The sequence below is a fragment of the Lytechinus variegatus genome, chromosome 2 (assembly GCF_018143015.1).
Source record: "Lytechinus variegatus isolate NC3 chromosome 2, Lvar_3.0, whole genome shotgun sequence".
Classification (NCBI taxonomy): domain Eukaryota; kingdom Metazoa; phylum Echinodermata; class Echinoidea; order Temnopleuroida; family Toxopneustidae; genus Lytechinus; species Lytechinus variegatus.
This window is the reverse complement of record NC_054741.1, coordinates 17591602-17606445: the sequence shown is the minus strand read 5'-3', so window position 1 is coordinate 17606445 and position 14844 is coordinate 17591602. Positions and strand designations below refer to the sequence as shown.

The following is a 14844-nucleotide window of genomic DNA, read 5'->3' as shown; positions in this document are numbered from 1 at the left end:
AACATATAAACTGTTCCCTTTTGAAGTGTAATGCTAATATCAATATCACTTTTACTCAGTATGAAAATGTCCAAAGGTGCCCATATATATCAAGTACTTTGGGGATATTCTGCTATACTTTGTCAGCAGTAATGAAAATCATACAGGGATATCAATGAAGGACAACAACTCATTAGAACGGCAGAAAGCAATCAAAGCATAATCAGTAGAATTTGAAATAATTGTCTTGGGGAGAAAGGAAACAACCAACAATATTTCATTCTAAGACACGTTTCATTAACTGACCATAGCTTTTAAACATGAAATTGGATGTATGCACAAAATGTAAATACATGTACAAGAAATGCTCTCACATCAAATAAATACAATATACCCAACAGGAGAATGCAGAAATTGAATTGTGATAACCGATAAATTTCATATATACATGTATTTCAATTTTACAATGTTTAAATGTAATTGTGGTGATGAACATATTTTTCAAAACCAAAATTGAAGACCAAAGGCCATTCAACTAATATAAGTCCAAAGGGGATACTCGTTCATAAGTTAGTCTTCACTGGTTAGGATGCAACAACAACAAATTCAGTGCATCCTCAACTGGAGACTAGCAAGATATACATGGAATAAACATGCCATTTCATGAATTGAAGACTACTTTGAGGGAGTCGGGGTAATGTCATGAGACTCTCGTATTCTTAGAACTTCTACAGAATTATAAAATCACTCATTTCTCAGGGACATCCAAGAACTTCCATTCATAGGCTTTCTATCTTCTTTTAAATTTCTTAAAATGAAGGCTAAATCCATTACAAGCACATTGCTTTCTGATAAACCCAATACATTGTCAAAATGTAAGTTTATTTACATGTATTTATATCATTTACTTAATTGATGGCATTTATTACATGTTTGTGTTTCAACATGACCATATAACGCTAACACTTCAAATTTCCTTTACAAATAAACCAATACATCAATCTGAATCGGAAGTCTTTTATATGTTAAATGGGATTAAATCTAAATTTCAACAAGAAACAAACATTAATTAAGAACTACATGTTCATGGAGGACAGGGATCAGCATTCATTCTGTATTGATGAATTTAGCCTCTTGAATGTGACACCATCAAAATGGCCAGGTAGAATACAAGGAGACAGTGAAAACATAAAGATTGGCTATTCAGGAATTCAAATACATCCAATTTGCAACCAAACACAAGAGAGCATTCCTGTGGAAGTAACTACCATTAATGTAAAAAAAAAACAATTTCCTTTATCTGAAATTCAATCCACTTAACATAAACTCACTGAGAGTAACACAGTTACAACAATGTTATTGGATTAAAGTAAGGTCTAATCAAAGTCAATGAAAGAGAGAGAGAGAGAGAGACAGAGAGATATATAGAGAACGGAAAGACAATGAGATAGCAGGTAAAGCAACCTTACCATGGGCAACTCTTATGCACTTTACATTTCACAATTCCTATTTACAATTTCAAATCATTGCAGTGCATGGGTTCAAGTACTGAAGGCTTTATCAAATCCTGCTAAACTAGTGGAAATTGGCCCCCAATATATTTATGATATGATTTCTCCACTTAATAATGATGTTCTTTACATTACAACCATTTCATATTCATAAGTGAAAATTGAGAATAGGATAAGTTGCAATTCGATTAGCAAATTCTAGAGAGATGTGAGCTACTGCTCGATCTACCATCTCCTTATTATCAATGAATACAAAGACATAATGACAGATAAAAGGGGTTAAAGACCTAATACATTCAAACTGCACCAACTTCAGCCTTGTACATGTATGGCTACTGTCACAGAAAATAAACTACTGATTGATATGACAATGAAAAACAAATCACCAAATTGGTTTGGTTACTTTTCATCTGTCATTGAATCAACCACATGTTACAAGTGGTGTTGTACAACGCCTACTTAGCTTGTTGTACGCGATCAAATGCGAGGCTGAATGTCACACATTCGTACCGTTGCACACAAGACGTAACATCCAAAATGTACCGTCCAAAATGTACCATTGCACGGCTTTAGGAGGTGACGTCACAATGCGATTTCATTGAATAAGGTAACAATGCGCGTACAGCCCGCTGGCGCATGGCTAAATGCGCAATGCTGTCCAAGATCATGTGCGCTTGTGGGCCCGGCTTGTGGGATTTTGCTTTTGGCTTTCAATATTTTTGCTCCCTTTTCATAGATTACTGGAGGGAAAAACTCTTGTGTTTTTTCATATTTTCGCTAGATTCCGAGGCGTTGTACAACGCAAATAGCGAATATTCTTATTCGTGCAATGGTGCGAGATTTCGCATTCGGTGAAAGAAAGAAACGCTCTATTCAACTCGGCTAACGCCTCGTTGAATAGAGCATCTTTCTTTCACCTCATGCGAAATCTCGCACCATCGCACTCATGCCTATTCGCTATTTGTATAGTCCATGAGCAAGACATTTGCTCTGGCGACAATTGCTCCAGCGACAATTGCTCCGGGCTTTATTTCGTCTTAGATGTAGGGTTAGGGAGAGTGTTGCAATAGGGTTTTATGTTACGTGTAGGGCTAGGTTTAGGGTAGGGTATAGTCTGAAACCCAGGGTTGAAGTTGGTCGTTCGATTAGTGTGTGGAATTTAGAGTAGAGCAATTGTCGCCGGAGGAAATGTTATGGATCCGTTACAAGTACATCATAAATACACGAGCTGATAGTGATACATGTCATCAAGAGCTTTGAAGATTAATTCAAAGAAATTTACTGCTTTGGTTTCCTGCACCTGTATACATATTCTTGCATAGCTTAGAAGTAACGTGCAGATATAACGCAAATTTTGAGAATGTTTTGTATTTGAGCTTTACTGGTATCTCTGATCACTGTATAAGAGCTAACAATCAGAAAGACAAGAGAGTCTTGGTTGAATATTTTCCATTAGTGATGACAAAAACCTAACAAGATGTTTTTCATCAATTTGGGATTACAGAAACAAGCATAAACAAATGAGAATACTGCATAAGGAATAAATTCACTTATTTGCTTATAACATATAAAATTACTGAAATGCAGTAGTTACAATCCAACCTAATTTAAGGGTATAACTTTAGAGGGAGTACTGGAATTCCGAGGTATAGCTTTATGCAGAAATGCCATAGCATGCAAAGACTGAATTGTTCAGGGTCATGATAATTCTTAAATGATGGACTTCATTAATTCATACAACATATGTGAACATATTTATATCACATAAACATAAAGGATGTATGCAAAATCATTGATTTGCAATATTCTGAAGAAATAAAATATATTATGGCAATGATTTTTCATATAATGAAAATAAAAATATATTTTAAAAAGAATGTCATACAGCTCTTTGTTGAACTAAACAGAGCAATAAGACAAATATAAAATGAAAACAGGTGGCAAATTCTAGTAATACAATGTAAACATAAATATTGTCTGGAGCTCTATTATCCATTGACTGATAATTAGGGATAAAATAAATCTACTTCAAAAAATTTCAGAACAAAGATTTGCAGTACAGTATGTTGCCTGTGATAACAGAACCCAAAATAATTATGACACATTATTAATAAAACATATAAAAAGGGAAAACATAAAAAAATGCATAAATCAAATTTCAAATTCATTCATTTCATTTAATTCATAATTCAACAAGGCCACTACTAGTATGTAAAAAGGTATTGAAATAAATTTACAAGGAATGAATTCTTTGCTGGAGTTTTCCCTATAATTGGGAAAATAGATCAAAGAGGTCCGCTGCTCCTTCACTGTCATCGAGATTGAAGTAATAGTCTTGATCGTTAGGTGCAGGTGATAATCGCAATAATGGGTATGCTGCAAAGATAAAAAAAGGAGAGGGAGAGAGAGAGATAAAAAAATTAAGGTTAGATGGAAAATGTATCAATTTAAAAAATCTCTATTATTTATGAGAATCTAAACATTTAACACAATAGTAAGATACATCCAATTCAAATGAGTGTATTTTTTATCTTGGCCTTTTGCATAAAATGACAAGGGCTGAGTAACATTTGTGTACAATTAAAATTGGTTTATCGGATCATACATAAGGAGAACACATCATGTTCTTTTTGAAAGGCCACATTTTCTTCAGGAGAATGTTAGAGTATCAAGGGTGTTTATCATTTGAAATAGAGGGTCGTGTGTTAAAATCCCAGCCATGGCATAGTTTCCTTCAGCAAGAAATTGATCCACAATGTGCTGCACTCAACCCAGGTGAGATGAATGGGTATCATCGAACCATCAAAGATACAACTATTTTCATTCTAAAAATTGCATTAGAATCAGGTAGATTCTCCTTGAAAATTCAAATATGGGTACTCCATTGAATTCATTTATATCATCAGTAACAAAAAGATGTACATGTAATACAAAATTAATTCTAAAAAAGTCCAGTCCAGCCAAGAAAAATGTTGATTTGAATCAATAAGGAAAAATTGAATCAGCAAAAACCTCAAAACTTCATCAATATTGGATGTACAATAAGAAAGAACAATGACATTTTAAAATTTTGCTTATTTCTGAAAACACAGTCATTTTCAAATGAGAGTCAATGATGTCCCTCACTCAGTATTTCTCTTTTTTTATTGTTGGAATTATTTCAATATTTTGAGATTTGACAATAATAACAAACATGACAAACTTAAAGCTATAGTAATTCCACATGTTCGAGAGTGTCTCACATGACAATGAGGAGAGAAATGAAGTATTTCATAACATGAAATACAAACGATATAGTGAGTGGGTGATGTCATCAGTGATCAGTTCACTCATTTGAAAACTGACCAGGATGTGCAAGTACATGTATTACGGTAACTGTTTTGTGAAATTAAGCAAAACCTTGAAGAATTCCTTTAAACTTTCTTATTTTACATCTGATTTTGATGAATTCCAGTGTTATACTCATTGGATTTTCTCATTTTATTCACATCAACCTTTTGTTAGGATGGACTGGTCCTGTAATATACAAATTATTTTCCAACTGATTTAATGAACTGCAGAGTGCAGACAGTCCTAACCGGAAGAAACAGAAAGCACTTGACTTCACCTCTCTATAGCTTCTCCTGTTAACAAGTACTATTATATTACAATCAGGTGGGTGTTTCATAAAGCTGTTCGTAAGATAAGAACGACTTTAAGAACGACTGGTGATCCTTTCTTTTGGTGAATGGTATACGCCATAGGCGATGGTTTAGCGCGTAAGAAAGGATCACCAGTCGTTCTTAAAGTCGCTCTTAACTTACGAACAGCTTTATGAAATGGCCTCCAGGTCTTTGTAGTCATTTGCTATTGTTCCCAACCCACCCTAGGGTTCTCTATTAAGAGATTTGATACCCAAGTTGAATGCAAGTCATGCCAAGAACTGCACTGTGAGCCTACAAATGAGCAGACTATACTACTAATTGAGAATAGTGTACAGTATGTTCCTGAGCACGTGTATTAATGTTGAACAAATCTAAACTTGATAGTGACTTTGAATCATTTCTAGACTTTATCTTGATTAAAGAAAAGTTGGAGAATGGAAAGCAAAGGAAGAAACTACGCACAAAATAGGACGAAAATGAAATTTGTTGAAGAAATATAACCTTCCAGTCACATTCAAAATATTTGAGAAATAGGGTAATTCTTCTTCCCTACATTATGTACAGAGTAACATGTAATGTATAAACTTTGCATAGAGGGGGAAATGCAACAACAAAAATAAAATAAAAATCAAAGAATTCATAAATTCTTTTACCCAGAGAAAAACATGGGAAAATTTGTACCTCCTACATGTACAATGTTAAAAAAGAAACAAAAATGTAATCAAAGATAATTTTCTTTACAATAAATGTGCACAATTTTTAAATTGGAATAAAGTAGGTTACATCAAAATAGGATAGTTTGGAATCTGGTTTTTAAAAAGAAAAAGCTGCCCTGAAAAGCAAAAAAAATAAAACTAGGGTCAGTGTGGTAACTGAGACCCTGGAGTAAATAAAACCCCCAATTACGTTTTCAGCTCATTGCTCAAGTTTACCAGAGTCAAGCGGATTGCTGGTTGTGTAAACCTAGCAGCACCTCAAAAAAAAAATTGAAAGTAGCATCAACACTTTCGATGGGGCAAATAAGGCCCCCTGATAACAATGTTTAGATGCCCATTAATGCAAAGAGATTTATTAGTTCTCATATTTATTTTGGATAATGTAGATCTACTGTAGCCCTAGTATTATACATCTGATCATGTTTTCTACTGCATTCAGAAGAAATAATTGGAATTATGAAAAAGGTGGCCTTATTTACCCCACTCTCCCCAATATAACAGATATTGCTTGGCAACATGACCGCTTTGGAACATCAGGTAGATGGCTATCAGCTAATAAGATTTTTTTTTCAAAGTGAAGGAACATTGTTTCAGTTAACTATTCCCTTTAAGTTCTCCTTCCACAGACCTCCTGGAGAGGAAGGATATATTGATTATAGACTTGTGAAGTTCATGATAGAGATCTTGATCATCTTTAACAAAGACTAGGATTATCTAATCAATACAGGGCTGTGAATGTCAATGCTTGCTAAAATATTCCAGAAATTCAATAAGCCGAGTACAAAGGATCTCAACAGACACATAGACCTCCCCTGTGACAGTATACAGACAATAGGAGCAAAGTGACAAAAATAGCTTTCCTCTACATATTTGTCATATACACAAAATAAGTGAGTCATTTTTTACATCAATACAAGTATACACCTTGCCTTACATATCATACAATTATTTGCTGGGTGATCATGTTTAAATTGAACTGGAAGAACACTCTAGGAATAATAAACTTATTAGTATTTCATTTTGTTTTTTTAATAAGCTACTAGGAGAAAAGGAGAGGGGTGAGGGCTAAGTGGACAATTTGCTCAGGCAACTTGTACAAGTTTTCAAGCATTATTGAAAATGTTACATAGCTGAAAAATAAAAATACACACAGCATTTCCGATACACCCAACCCCCAGCCTAAAACTAATTACAAGCACTTTATTACTATCAATGTTCATGATCTTGCCGACAGGGGGAAGATAATCTACTTGGCATATTTTCTTGAGAGACAATTGTCCACTGTCATATGTTAAGTATATCAGTACTCACTTTCAGGATCTGCAAAGTCATCCATATATGGTGAATCCTTATACGGATCAAATAGCATTTCTGTTTGTAGATCTTTCAGACTCTCTATAAAAGGAAATGTAGAAGAGGATTATGAGTGTTAATTACAAATCATTGTACTGGCCAATGCCAATGATGAAATCACAAAATCATATCAGGAAGCACAGACACGATTATACATAAGACGCAGTTTTATCAAAACAAATAGGATATAATGGGAGCTTTTAAATTCTGCAAATATTCTGCAAAATTTCTTGCCAAATTTGCTTTGGCTGTGACAACTTGATTGTATAATAAGTCACTTTGATACAGTGTAACTATGCTCTTGGAAATCAAAGAACCCTATGGAAGAGGAATAAAAAACAATAGAAAATTATGCAACTAAAATGACAATTTAATCTGAACTGCCCCAGCCCTATTTCAATACAAGAACCTTAATCTCAAATAAGAAATAACAAATTGGTGGGTGCCAAATTGTCAAGGCTATTTATCTTTACATGACATATGAATGTAATAATAGCCAAGAACTATTATCTTGAGGCAAAAATATTTCATCCTATACACAATCATAAAATCGGGTTTCGGGTGACATACGATATGCTCCGGAAATATCATCCACTTAACTTTTGTGCATTGCAGTGACTTTTAAGTATATGAGCCAACAACGAGTGTGAGAAAACGTATCACAAGAACCGATAATCATTTGACGATATCTGGTTAATGCTTGTAGGTATTTCCAATAGATAGATAAATATACATGCAGATTGATAAAAGATTTTCTTTTTTATTTAAGGATAAAAACATCTTACCAGCAAAGCTGAATTTAGATAAAATAACATAATATACATGTAGATTGCACAGTACAGGATTTTAATAAAAAAATCACGCTTTATTCAACATGAACAAAACAAATGAATGAAAAGGACATTGATAATGAATAAGTAGTGTTATATTAGTGAACCAAAATCACATTGAATTGCATCCAAAACCTGTTGTAAACACACAGTTTGTTGGCTAAAGATGCTTGATAGAATAAAGATAGGCATCTGACTGTTCAGTACAACTAAGTTACCCATGCATTTGCATGTTATATACCTCTTTTGCCTAAAATTAACTCAATGAAACAAACTAAACTGTTTGTATCGTTACATATATGAAAATAATCATCTACACCAACAACTGATTTGAACTTCATGTTGTAAATCAGGTTAAAGGAATCAACCCTGTGATTAAGGCAGCTTTGAAACAAGATATTGCCAGCAGGATTTTTGACACCTCCTCTGTAGTGAAGATACTCTTCATATCCCCATGTAATTTAATGCTACAAGAAGTAGATCACATGCCAAATAGATTTACTGGTGACGTGATAACGTGAATGCACCAAGAAATATTAGATCATGAATCATAGAGATTCAAAATAATTTAGTACAATTTTGTGTTTGTGGTGGACCTTCAGTTTTATTGAATTTTCAATTCAATTCATATTTATTTTTCACTCATAAAAAGAAATCAACAAAGTACAAACATATGAACACATAAGATAGATGACATGGATATACAATAAAATCCAGTTAACATGAGTGAGGGCAGTGGCAAGAAAGGATGAACCTTACAAACGCCAACCCAAGATACTAAATGAAATAAATTGAAATAAAATACTTACACTAAAAGTTAGGAAAACAAAATACCGTACAAACCCTAGACAAAACAAAACTACGATTTTGACAGCAAATAAAATTACTTTGAAAGTGGAAAATAGACCAGTTTGTAATTACCTCATGGTAGGTCATGGGCATTAGTTTGAACATGGAAATTTCTGGTAACATAACAAGCTCAGACCTTCATTTTTGAGGAGCACGATCGCGCCGGCGCTCCTACCGCGCTCCTTTAAAAAATAAGGAGAGCAAAATATCGCGCTCCTCAAAAAAAAAAAAAAAAAAAATTGCTAAAATTTTACATTTCACATCTTTAAATCCATGAAATGGTCTTCTTTTTTCCATAATTCCTTGAAATTTCTTTTAGTTGAAATCTATCAGAAAATGAAGAATATTCATCTCTTTCCCGACTCTGATTGTAATTTAATCTTGGTAAATATTGCAGTCCTATGTAGTCCCATACGTAGATTTTCATGGCAACACCATGGAAGTCTACATGTGGGACTACAATATTTACCGAGGTAAGTTCAAATCAGAGTCGGGAAAGTGGTGAATATTCTTCATTTTTCTGATAGTTCTCAACTAAATCAAAGTAATTTCAAGGAATTATGGAAAAAAGAAGGCCATTTCATGGATTCAAGGATGTAAAATGTGAAATTTTAGCAATTATTTTTAACTTTTTTTTTTTTTTAGCAGGAGCGCGTACGACATCTTGTAAACGTATTGACGTGACCCAGGCCTAGTTTCACCACAGATTAATTAATAGCTAACACAGCTATTGCATATATACAATGTTAAGAAAAATCTACAATTTATCATACATGTATTGTAATGAATTGATTTGAGCTCCTCACGGAGAGCGATTCTGAGGAGCTCAATTGAGCTCCTCAAAAAAATAAGGAGAGCGATTTATTGAGCTCCACGAAATTATAAGCGTGAAGGACTGCAAGCTGATTTTTTTTTCAGGATAGGTCCAGGAGTAAGTCTGGAATTATACACACTGAAAGTCCTCATATATCCTCCTCGAGCATTTCCGTAACCCAAGATGGCATCCAAAATGGCCGCCATTCAAGGAAAATGGATATAACTCACTCATTATCCATCCAAAAAATCCAATATTGGTGCATATCCCATGGTTTAGGGGGTAAAGAGATCTACTGATACAGGTAAGACACAACACAAGCACTCCAGGATCCTGGAAACCCAAGATTGATTCCAAAATGGCTGCTAACTCCTAATAAATCCCTAATTCATCTATTTCTTCCTTTAGTGTCTTAGATTTTGGTTGTAATCAATGGTTTTAAGGGTCAAATAGTACATTGGGACATGTTACAAGGACAGTCAGTGGTCAAATGCATCCAACAATCCAAGATGGCTTCCAAAAATGAAGTCTACATAAATGGCTGCTGATACTTAACAAGTGGAATGCCTCTGGCCGTCTCACCTGCATCACGCAGTTCAATATAGCAGCAGTGCTGACTTTGAATACTACTCTAACTCGCACAAGATGTTCAGTGATACATGGTTACTCTTATGTCCACTTTTTATGAACTAGACCTATAAACTTACAGAAATATGATGGTTATTCAACAAAAAACCCCAACATGGCCAAAGTTCATTGACCTTACATGACCTTTGACCTTGATCATGTGACCTGAAACTCCCACAGGATGTTCAGTGATCCTTGATTACTCTTATGTACAAGTTTCATGAATCAGATCCATAAACTTTCAAAGTTATGATGGTAATTCAACAGATACACCCAATTCGGCCAAAGTTCGTTGACCTTTGACCTTGGTCATGTGACCTGAAACGCGCACAGGATGTTCAGTGATACTTGATTACTCTAATGTCCAAGTTTAATGAACTAGACCAATAAACTTTCAAAGTTATGATGGTAATTCAACAGATACCCCCCGATTCGGCCAAAGTTCATTGACCCTAAATGACCTTTGACCTTAATCATGAGACCTGAAACTTGCACAAAATGTTCAGTGATGCTTGATTACTATTATGTCCTAGTGACATGAATCAGATCCATAAACTTTCAAAGTTATGATGGGAATTCAACAGATATCCCCAATTCGGCCAAAGTTCATTGACCCTAAATGACCTTTGACCTTGGTCATGTGACGTGAAACTCATGCAGGATGTTCAGTGATACTTGATTAACCTTATGTCCAAGTTTCATGAACTAGGTCCATATATTTTCTAAGTTATGATGACATTTCAAAAACTTAACCTCAGGTTAAGATTTCGATGTTGATTCCTCCAACATGGTCTAAGTTCATTGACCCTAAATGACCTAAATGACGAACAGGCTTATAAGTTATAGTAGGATATTATTTCCTTTGTCTATAGTTAGTAAAAAGATTACAGACTAACAAGACAAAATGCATAGGATGGAGGGGATGGGTGCTAAAAGAAAACTATTTCAAAGCAGAAATATGGAGAAACAAGGACAAAAATTAAATTCTTAGGCCAGTATTCTGAAATCATGTTTCACTTAAACTCTGGTTTAAAGTTGTGGTTTAACCGTAATTCTCCGGGGGAGGGGGGGGGCCATAATGGCCCCCCCTCAACAATTTTCGCGATATATCTGCTGCGCGAAATTTTTTCACCTCGCAGCTCACTGAATTTTTACATTCAAGTCTCGCGCAAATTTTGAGACCAAATTTGTGACGCCAGGGTACGCGGTTACGACATTACGCAACATTATGCAAGTGCATGTCAGACCCAAAATTGCTCATAAACGTGATTTCATGTACAAATCCAATGCAAATTGCGTATTTAGCCAAAATTCATAAATGTATCATTATTTCTACTTTTACTGATTAAACTTAATTAATTTTGCCTTGTTTATGATCAGAATTATGTCTGGAACAATTTCCATTGAAAAAACAATAAAAAACAAAAAGTAAAAACAAAGAAATACATAAGAAATTCATAAAACAATAAAATACATAAGAAATTTATTTCCAAACCAAAGTTTTTTTGAATTACGATTGTTAAGAATGCTACAAAGAAAATTTTTACCAAAAATTAGCATTCTAGGAGCTTTATTTAGTGAATTAGAGCAAAAGTATGATTTATGCATAAATTAGCATAATTAATTCATATAAAATAAAATCTCATTATTTTGGAAAATTTACCATACAGCCTTGTAGATTACATCGCACACTACCAGCGTGCAAAGTTTTGCGTCACTCGCGCGATCGGCGGCCGAGATCTTAAGGGGGGGCCATAATGCCCCCCCCCCCCCCCCCCCGGGAATGACAAGAATCAAAATACACCGGGAGATTTAGGGTTAAGTATGGATAGCCGATTGTTACATAAATCACTAGCAGTAGGGACATCATATTTTAGCTCATTTTGCTCTCAAATCATTCATAATTGTCTAGGAAGTATAAATAGATGATTGTTTTCACCATCCATGAATTAAGAAAGAGCACAGTAAACATAAGAAACAAACAACTTAATACAAATTTTGACACTTTGGCTTCCCATGATTTTAGCACAGAGTTAGACATGGTCTAAGTTAAACCTGACTTCAGAATACGGGCCTATGACTCTGAGACATCCCAATATCAAATGAATGTGTTATTGGAGGGGGAAAGAAAGGGAAAGAGAGAGGATTACGGATTATACTTGTATGTTATCTTCCTTCTAATAACTGATCTCACTCAACTGAGGATGCAATAATGGGGGGGGGCAAATGATAAGAAAGAGGAGGCAGGAGAGCAAGGGAGAGTGGGAGAGACGAAAAAAATGGGGGGCAAGAGAAGAAAGACAGACAGAAAGAAAGAAAGAAAGAAAGAAAGAGAGGGAAGGAGAAAAAACAATAGTGGAAGGTCTTTAAAAGCCATGGTGAAATAGAGAGACCAACAGAAAGAACAAATTCATGGTAGTGAACTAGTCTTTTTAGTATGATTAGAACAAGTAACGAAGCCACTGCATTATCTTACCTGAACTAATACCATTGTTGACGACATTTGTTTCAGGGAGTATAGATTCTACTATAGGAACTATAGAAACTGGGGTCGGCATGGCAACTACTGCAGGAGTGGAAGGGAGACGGGAAGATAACAAGACAGGGAGAGAAAGAGAGTGAAGAGAGAGAGAAGGGGAAGGATTGGAAACACTTTCAGTAACATCTTTTAGTGACTTTCATCTGAATTCAAAAGATTTAACAATAAGATGTGATAATAGGAGAAACAAGCAATGAACGGATAGAAAGAAGGAATCTAAAGTGATATGCAGAGAGGAGTTATGAGAAAGCAAGAAAGTTCATCCTACCTGGGCTAGCACCATTTAAGCTCTCTTCTGCCACCTCTTCCTTCACCTTGGTATCAGTTAGCATAGGTTCTGCAGGAACAGGAATGATAGAGACTGGGGTAGGTGCAGCAGCCACTACTTTGGGTGGTTTGGGTTGCTGCTGCTGCTGAACTACTACCGCTGGAGCGGCAATTGGTTGTTCTGAAAGAATAATTAATACCATAAAAATTCATTATCCAACTGTATAATAAATATTGTAGACAAGGGCCCCGTCTTACAAAGAGTTACAATTGATCCAATCAATTGTTACTTCATGAAAATCCATCGGTGTCATAATTTTTTTCTACAGGAAATTTGTGAAATGTCCTTTGTAAACAAACAAGTACACACCAAATTGTCAAGAAATCAATGAATTTACAGATATACATTCTATCTAGAACAAAATGTGAACAAACATGCATTTCATATGTTGACTTTGCTGGCTTTTCATAGTTGTGATTGATCGGATCAAACACAACTTTTTGTAAGACGGGCCCCTGCACTTTAACCCTCAGTTAACAGGGGGAGGGGGTCAAATTGATAAATATAACACATGGACATTCTCGGATCAATGTCTCGTGGAGCAATCTTCAGTGGGTGTAGAGTGAAAAATTGAAAATTAACTTCCATGCAAGATGTTCCAATCTATAAAATCCCTGACGCAGGAAAGGACCTTGAATATGTAAGCAAATAATAATGAAAAACACATCCCAATTTGAAAGATCCTGCTACAGTTGAGTACATCACCTGTACAAGTATATTACCTATTGTTTCAGCAGGTACAAGGCGACTTGCTCTAGTGGTTCTTTGGGCAGGTAAGGGTGGCTGAAGGTTATGGGGTGGTACTGGAACCACCACGGGACTATTGCTGGTCTCGTCCTTATTGACTAGAAGAACATATATAGGACCATTAAAACTCTTCAGATGAACCATGTATCTCTTCTGATTGTCTGGACCCTGAAATTAAAAAAAAAAATGAAATGAATTACTTGTAAGTTATCTTTACTTCCTTTTTTTTATAACTTTGTTCATTCATTTATTTATTTACATTTACCAATTTATCATCATCGTCGTCGTCGTCATCATTTCTTTACTTTTTCAGGGTAGATAATATTCGAAATTAGACGTTCGGACTTTCACTCCACTCAGGAAATTGTAAACTCTCCTTCAGAACCACATATCTTACAAGAAATGCCTCCGATAATTAGTGTCAAGACAAAATTAAAGAATGATCTGAATACCCAAAGTTTTTACAAAACATAGTCTTGACCCATTTTGTTTGTATATTTAACATGCATTCAAAGAAATGAAAAATGTATTTGCTTACCCTTTCTGGTACAGGTACTTCCAGCTGTGTTCCTGAAGGGGCTTGTACTGCTAGTAATGTGTCGCCTTTGAAACATCTGCATAAATCTTCATGTGTTACATACGCTAATGTAAGACAGAGTTAAAGAGAATCACTGAAAAATAAAACAGATTTCGGTCGCAAGTATCACCACTATTCAGTTTACACTCATTCATCAAGGTTTATGAATATAATAAAAGCAAAAGTAACAGATTTTTAATAATTCACTTCAAAATTACTGAATTAATTAATAATAATAATAATATAGGATATTCATATTGCGCAATATCCACCTTGTTAGGTGCTAAGGCGCTAATATAATTACCCGGCTAAGCTAGGCGTTCACAGCGC

General features: G+C 34.9%; 1 protein-coding gene across 3 annotated transcripts in view; it reads right to left on the bottom strand.

Moving 5' to 3' along the window:
- Positions 1-2641: 2641 nt before the first annotated feature.
- Positions 2642-14844, bottom strand: part of LOC121407470 (transcription factor E2F5-like) — a 28630-nt gene continuing 16427 nt past the window's right edge. Inside the window, exons 4-9 of one of the 3 annotated variants that reach the window (XM_041598557.1) lie at positions 14476-14584; positions 13913-14105; positions 13131-13310; positions 12800-12886; positions 7162-7245; positions 2642-3866 (exon numbers count right to left, since the gene is read on the bottom strand). In XM_041598557.1, coding sequence (XP_041454491.1) covers positions 3757-3866; positions 7162-7245; positions 12800-12886; positions 13131-13310; positions 13913-14105; positions 14476-14584 — 763 coding nt within the window. In that variant the 3' untranslated portion in view covers positions 2642-3756. Of the gene's footprint in view, positions 3867-7161; positions 7246-12799; positions 12890-13130; positions 13311-13912; positions 14106-14475; positions 14585-14844 lie in introns of all 3 variants that reach the window. The other 2 variants (XM_041598556.1, XM_041598558.1) reach the window with 2 other exon arrangements.